Source organism: Pygocentrus nattereri, chromosome 4 (genome assembly GCF_015220715.1).
Source record: "Pygocentrus nattereri isolate fPygNat1 chromosome 4, fPygNat1.pri, whole genome shotgun sequence".
NCBI classification, from domain to species: Eukaryota; Metazoa; Chordata; class Actinopteri; order Characiformes; family Serrasalmidae; genus Pygocentrus; species Pygocentrus nattereri.
In genome coordinates this window covers 12,816,266-12,823,980 of record NC_051214.1, presented here as the reverse complement: position 1 = coordinate 12,823,980, position 7,715 = coordinate 12,816,266, and the positions used below count along the sequence as shown (strand labels likewise).

Below are 7,715 nucleotides of genomic sequence, written 5' to 3'. Positions count from 1 at the left end.
TAAACAATTCCATGAAATGGTTATGAATACATTACCTGATGCCTGGGACAGTATGATAGTTTTGAGATAATAAGCAAAATAGCACCCAAAGAAAGTTTTTTTTTTTTTTTGCAAATGTACAATTTTTTACAAATATCAACACAACTTACAAAACTGAGTAGATTCTCTGGTTGTTAAATAAAACGGATACAGTTGTGTTGTAAACATTGAGACCCCTGGTTCCTATCCCTGCCACTGTAAAGAAATCTAAGATGGTGAGTTTGTCTGTTATGCACCATTTCACATTAAAAATCTCTCGTTGGCTTTGTTTACATCTCAACCATAGAATTTTGCATAAATATTTGAGAAGTCAGGGGAATTCCCCTTTAACTGTTGAAACTGGCGGTTCAAGGTGACAGACAATGAAGAGAAATGCGCCTCTTGTCCACGAGGGAGCGCGGTTGAGCCACCACCCTTGACTTCAGTGCGCGCTGGTGATTACCTCATTTGCTCAGAGTGGGGGTCCTATCACACGAACCCACACACTACACTGGAGCGTTTTTAGCAGGGAATAAAAGGTGGAAACAGGCTACTACAAAACTAAACGTTCAACCAGCCTGTGCTTTAGTGCTCAGGCATGTCACACCTAACCTGAAACCATAAATCAAACCGTGTAACTCTGACTGGAAGCTGAAATCGCCCCAGAGGTCCTGAAAAACGCAGAGGCTGATGCGTCTGTGTGAGAGGGAGAGTGAAAGACGGGAGGGGGCGTGTCCGCTCACCGCCCCACCCTACAAGGGCGGAGAGATATCTCCCCCAAAAAGCCTTGGCTTGCAGACATTAGAGAGAACAGACCCGGCTGGCTCTCCTCACTCGGCCCCGGAGCAGCGCTGTGCACTCCAGCAACGGAGCGCCGTGTTACAGAAGAGACAAGACGAACGTACACACCTCCAGAGACAACGAGGTGAGGAAAAACTCTGCAGCTGGAGTTTTACGGCTTCTCACGTCTGATTTGTCCTCCCTTTAGAGCACTTTCAAGGATTTGTTTACTGCTTTACGCGCACTAATGCTACAGAGTAAACGTGAATGGCTAGAATTTAGACTTGGGGATATCTGCTAAACATGAAGGGGCACTTAAAGCGATTTGGTTACAGTTTTAACCGTAACCAAAGACAAATAAGACGTCTACAGAAAACTGAAAGCGTGTGTTAACTGTTTTAAAGACGCTGAAGCCGCAGTAGTAGAGTGAATGTGGATTATTTTGACTGGAATTGGAAAGACTGGCGCTCCGAGTGACGTTTTGAGCGTGTTTGTATTGACTAGCATCAGTGGCTCATGAGACTGGGGTTGTGTCTCAATCCGCGCACTAGTGTACTAAATAGTATGTTCAAAATAGCGATTGCGCCGTTGATGGTGTACTATTTTGGACGGTAATTGCGGTTTGAGACGCAACTACTGACTGAAATGGGACAGAATACTATTAGGATGGATGCAGTGATGCTGGTCACCTTCTTTGTGTCCTTATTCTTTGTTGAAAAGGCAAAAAGAGTAGCCTTTCCACGTTTCTGAATCTTTCTTTTTGTCCCAGTTTGTAGCTTTGAGGAGAGGAGAGGTGAGGAGAATGCCGGCCATAATGAAAAACTCCGATTTGGACTTCGACTCCTTGCAGCCGTGCTTCTACCCGGACGAGGATGACTTCTACCTGTGCGGTCCTGACTCGGCTCCCCCGGGCGAGGACATCTGGAAGAAGTTCGAGCTGCTGCCCACGCCTCCTCTCTCGCCCAGCCGGGCTGCGTTGCCTGGCCGCGGGGACGCTGCGGACTGCGCCCCGCTGGGGCTAGGTCTGGGGCTAGGGTTCGGGCTTCCAGACCCGCTGGACTGGGCGTCGGAGCTGCTGCTGCTGCCGCCCGAGCAGGACGTGTGGGGGGCAGCCGAGGCGGATGGAGACCTGTTCGGCTCACCGGAGGGCTCACCGGGAGACTCTATCATCCTCCGCGACTGCATGTGGAGCGGCTTCTCCGCGCGCGAGAAGCTCGAGCGAGCCGTTAGCGAGAAACTTGCGCGGAAAGCCGTGGTTGCGTCGCCCGGAGGGAAGAGCAGCGCGGTGAAGACGCCAGCGCCTCAGCGGGAACCCGAGCCCAGCAGAGCCGTGGCGGAGTGCGTGGACCCCGCGGTGGTCTTCCCCTTTCCTGTGCTCAAAGGCAGGACGCCCGAGCAGGAGGAGTCCGGCAGCGACTCGGGTAAGTTGTAGTGTGTAATGAAAAAAACACCCAGCATCACTGGATTCAGTTTTAAACGACATTTGAAGGGAGTCCACCAGTCTTTTAAAAATTGCTCCACGATGAAGTGGTTGAGATGTAAACAAAGCCACTCTGAGGGGTTTTGTGTGAAGTGCTCCATTCAGGATTCCTCCCAGAAACTGGAAGTGCGTGAAATGGCTATGAATACGCTGCCTGGTGTCTGAGACGTTGTTTTGCGATAGTTTTTTGATAAAGTTTTGGCTGAAAATGTTTTTAAATCTCTTCGTGATGGAGGGATACATGCAAGGCGTTATGAGGCAAAATAGTCCCCAAAGACTAGTTTTATGCATACATTACCTTCATTGACATTGCAGAAGACAAGTGTAGTTCACTGATGATTTTGTATAGATAAATAAAATAGCTATATTTGTGTTGGGGACATTGTGACCTCTGGTTCCTATCACTACCACTGTAAAGAAATCAGTCTCTACAATGAACCACGTCACATCAGAAACCTCTGAATGACTCTGTTTACATCTCAAGGACTGAGTTATTCAGAAATGTGGGATAATAATATCCTGTAATAAGTTGTAAACCAGTGGCCTGTAATAATAAAGCTCTAATTAATTGTATAGTAACAGATGAAGCTACACATTTGGATCCCATAAGTTATGCTGAAGGGCTCTATAACTAAACTAATTTCTTTAATGAGTTGTAGCTGTGAACTAAGGCTATACTAAGAGATACAATACTGAGGCAGAGTCTTGGTAGCAGCAATGAGAGATCAGTAGCAGAGCGTAACCGGTAGGGGGCGCTGATGGATGATATCACGCATTATGAAAAACTTAGTGCCAGTTGGCATGGTGCCTTTTGTGTGTGGATTTGATGACTGCAGGCTTAAACAAGGAGATTTTTAGGATTCGTTTTAGGGCTTTCCCCAGAAAACTATGTAGCAAAAAGGATGCAGGTGAAGATGAAATGGCAAGTTCAAACCAAGTCTTTGTTCTCTTTGGCCGCAGAATTGAAAAGCAGAGGCTAGGTTCCAAATGGATGCCTATCAAGTATATAAGTCTTTATTTCGTCACCTAAGTAGCACACAGTTTACATGATTGTGATTCCTGTAAGGCATATATGCACCCTGTAGTATTTCAAGTACACTATATTGGGTTTAGAAGTCTTTTTTCTTTGACTTATGTCTGAGTATTATGTAGGATCCAAGAAGCCATTTGGGATGCAGCCATAGTGTTGGAGCTTCATTAAGCTCAGTTTTCATATGCAAATCAAGAACGACAGTCGCACGTGGGGAAGAGTGTAAGAGCTGGCACTGAGGGCGCGCTTACATAGAGGTGGCTATGTGTGTGTTCATGTGTGTATATATCTGTTTGTGGGGACTAGAATTTTCCTAGACCCTCACAAAAAAAGTTGTAGTAAAGACATTTGGCTGTCAGATTGGCATAATTTTTGCTTTTGAAAAAGTTAAATAACCACAATATTTTGATGCTCAATGGGTTAATGTTAGGGTTGGGTTAGGTGTAGTACAGCAGCATGTTATTATAGTAGTACAGAAGTCAATGGAAGTATCCCACAAAGACAGGAATACCACCTTTGTGTGTGCCTGTGTGTATTTGTGTGAGACTGCTGCTCTGGGCTTGACTTGGCAGGCTGAGAGGACTCACTGAAAGGCGCAGAATAATAATAGCGAAGAGGGAAAAAAAACGCACCAGCCGTCTCTCTTTACAGGGCGAGGGCTTTGAAGGAGCGCAGTCTTCCTTCAGCTGTCCGTCTGGCGCGGCTCCAGGGCAGCGGCTTAAGGCACGATCACATCACTACTGCTCGGCCCAAGCCCGCCAATAATCAGGCCTGGCCATTACAACACTCTTCCGGCACTCGCAGTCTGTGTTCTTTTTTCTCTCCTACCCCCAACAACCCAAAATAAAACTTAGCCAGTGGTGTGTGTGTGGGGGGGGGCAGGGGGGTTAAAAGAGAGTGAGAGAGAGACCCTCTCTCCTCTCTGTTAAGATTCCGTCCCGTCTCTCCCTACCACACGCAGACGAGTTCCTGTGGAGCGTGTTTGAAGTGAGATCCAGTAAATGCCAAACACACTTCTTGAGTGGCTTAGCTGATAATCACCTTCATTATCTCATAAATATGGCCCTGAGGCGTCACACTGATGCCGGCTTGCCTTCTGGGGCTTGAAGTGCCTCACCACCTGGACAAGGCTGCTAGTAAAATGCCCCCGCAAAGTAGATACACACAAACAGACACACATTCTTATCAACGCTAAAATGTAATGCGTTGGAATCTTACTAGGTGGTCCATTTAGGATAGAATCCTCTGGAATCTTGCAGGGTGTGCAGAGTTAGTTAGTTTTGCATCTGACAATAAGAGCCTTCCTGTAAAAAGATGTCATTGTGCAATCGCAGCAGCCTCCGCAAAATAGTTTGCTGCTCACACACCCATGTAGAAATAAATGAGCAGATTTTCTTAGGTACACATCGTTTACCTACCTGTTCACCTGAAGGTCTAGGACTCACACAGGTTGTTCAACAGACCTGTTAACTCCATAAGCTCCTCCAGACTTTCTTGACACTCGTAATTACATAACCTTAGTTTCATGGTAGTTAAGGGGTAATAGAGTAGTTGGTAATAAGCTTTAAGCTTAACTGTTAACAAGTCTAGAAGGTAACCAATATGTAAGAGGTATTTAGTTCATGCTCTTGCTCAACATGTCTTACAGTGGCAGGGAAATGTAATGTATGGAGTCTAGCTCAGTGATATAGCAGTCGTGTTCCTCTTATGGGTTTAGCAGTGATATTCCTGCTTATCAGTATAGCAGTAATGTCATTCTATGAGGAGTCTTATGCTTTAATCAACCATTCTGTCTGAAAACACCTAATTCTTCTGTGCGTTCCAACAGATGAAGATGAAGATGAAGAAGACGAAGATGACGAGGAGGAGGACGAGGAGGAGGAGGAGGAGGAGATCGATGTTGTCACTGTGGAGAAGCGTCGATCTGCAACCAGCAAGTCTCTCAGCAGCTCCAACCCTCAGGCTTCAACAACAGGCCGGCTGGTTTCAGGTGTGAGCAAAGCCCCACAGGAGCTCATCCTGAAACGGACAGCAGCCGCCTCCATCCACCAGCAGCAGCACAACTACGCCGCTCCATCGCCCTACTCTGAACAGACGGAGCCTCCTTCTGCTCCCCCCAGCAAAAAACACAGAGCCGAGGGCGGCGTTAATCCGCTGCGGAGCGCTAAGTTCCACACGGCCTCCCCGAACTCCCCCAGCATCACCCAACGGCCCAGGAGAAGTGACACCGGCAGCAGCAGCAGCTCCCGTGGATCCGACTCAGAGGACAGCGAACGGCGGAGGAACCACAACATCCTGGAGCGTCAGCGACGTAACGACCTGCGCTCCAGCTTCTTGACCCTGCGAGACCAGGTGCCAGAGTTGGCACACAACGACAAAGCAGCCAAGGTGCTGATCCTAAAGAAAGCCGCTGAGTACGTGGGATCACTGGAGACCCAGGAGCTGAGGCTCCGGCAGGAGAAGGACAGGCTCCAAGCCAGACGGCAACAGCTTATACGCAGGCTGGAGCAGGCAAGGACTCGCTAACTGGTAGTGCTACCACTAACACGGCTCGCAGCTGCTGGCTAAACGGCTGCACGGCTCGTGGCTGATGGCTAGCAGCCCAAAAAACAAACTCTTATGGTGGTGGTTTCCAACTCTGGTCCTGGCATAGCCTTGCCTTGCACATTGTAGTGCTTTTCCCTGCTTTAATACAGTCGTTCTCAACCAACTGCCATGGACAGTTTCAACTATGTCCAGTCCCAGCACAGCAATTCCAGCTCATGGCTTTGTAATCACCTGAAGAGTGTTTGGGCTGGAAATGCTTGAAACTGTGCTGGCCAATGGAGTACCAACCACAGTCTAGACACACCCACTTCAACTCAGGAAAGGCTTGTTTATTGAGCTGGTTAGTAGGACCAGGTGTATTAGAGCATGGAAAACACTAAAATGTGAGAAACAGGGCTACTCTAGGATCAAGACGAAGAACCACTGCCTTACAGACACTCACTGCCGCCACTTTTTTTGCACATTTTTTGACGTCAAGAATGTTTAGGGTTTACTTTGTCACTTCAGTCACATCAAGGACAAGCAAAAAAGCATAATTCAATACAGCAGGGAAGGGAGAGGGGGATAGAGGTGAAAATCCCTTACTCTATCCCATGTTTTAATCTTTTATTCTTTTGGGTTTTTTTGGTTTCAGTGTTGACCAGCAAACCTTTTCTCCCTCAGACTTTCATACTACCGCCATTCTGGAACATGGATGTCCAGAAGGAACACTCAATAAGACCACACACTTTGCCTTCACTGTCTTACTTCAAAAATGACACAACAATTAAAACAATGGACACGGGTCAGTCCTTTGTGGCCTGACTCACCCACACCTCTCTCACTGGTGCTGAAGCCCCTGGATGTACCTCTGCGCACCTTGGTGTCAGTCACTTTTGTAAATAGCTATGAGAAAAAACACACTCTCAGTCTGCCTTTTTTGTATACAGAACCTGGGTTTTTATAAAAAAGCAAATGTCATAAAGCTGCCAATAACTAGACTGGAAGTTTATATACCTTGATTAAGTACTGTATGGCCTCGATTTGTGAGGAGCTTTGTAATATAATGATATATTGTTTTTGTTTTTTATTACCCTCCTTTGTCGTCACATGATACTTACTAATTCCTACACCTATGCTTTAGTGTGCTTCTGATACATACTAAATTTGATACTTATATTTTCGTATGAAAATGAGTTGAGTAGATATCACTATCTTGTTTTATCTCTTTTCTCTTTTACGTTCATTCTTTTTGTACAGAAATTTCATCCTATCATTTACTTGCCTCTTTTGTTTTTGTTTTTTTCTATCGGGTTCATAGAACTGGGTCAGTGGGAAAGATTTTTTTTTTCTCTCGTTTTCTAAATGTACATTTTAGTGCTGCAACTCATAGCACTTTGAAATACCTCATTTTGAAAAATAAATAGGCTTTGAAAACAAAAGCTGTCTCTGACAGAGTCATTGTTATTGAGCAGAACTGTTCTAGTGAGGCCTGTCAAATATTTGGTGCATGAAGTCTTGCAGGACGAGTAACACACTGTACGACATTTCAGACATGCTTGAAGCTCTGCCAAACATCTATGACTCACTTTCAGTCACTTACCCCCTTAAATGGCCAGGGTCCTGGGTGGGCCCAAAGTTTTACTACAGTTTTATTCCTCGTTGTACTCTATAACCTAAGAATAACTCAGCTAGTTTGTATTGTAGGTACTGAATAACAAGTCTTCGAATGTCATGAGCTTGGGATTTTAAGGGGTCAGTGTTTTGAGGCACTGCAAATAAGCTGTGTAGGTCATTATGTTATTGTTGACAATAGAGCATCTAATTAATGAGCATCTCTCAAAGATCTCCCAAATGCTGCTTATATTTCATACTGGCCAG

General features: G+C 46.0%; 1 protein-coding gene across 1 annotated transcript; it reads left to right on the top strand.

Moving 5' to 3' along the window:
* Positions 1-790: 790 nt before the first annotated feature.
* On the top strand, positions 791-7,276 carry mycn (MYCN proto-oncogene, bHLH transcription factor). The gene is made up of 3 exons (XM_017718055.2): positions 791-943; positions 1,568-2,219; positions 5,137-7,276. Exons 2-3 carry the CDS (start codon positions 1,601-1,603, stop codon positions 5,832-5,834), a joined length of 1,317 nt encoding a protein of 438 aa, XP_017573544.1. The 5' UTR covers positions 791-943; positions 1,568-1,600; the 3' UTR covers positions 5,835-7,276.
* Positions 7,277-7,715: the final 439 nt, after the last annotated feature.

Excerpts from the sequence above, each read along its gene's own strand:
- mycn (XM_017718055.2), top strand. The coding sequence starts at position 1,601 with ATGCCGGCCATAATGAAAAACTCCGATTTGGACTTCGACTCCTTGCAG. Across the intron at positions 2,220-5,136 it reads GGAGTCCGGCAGCGACTCGG|ATGAAGATGAAGATGAAGAA; the intron begins GTAAGTTGTAGT and ends GCGTTCCAACAG.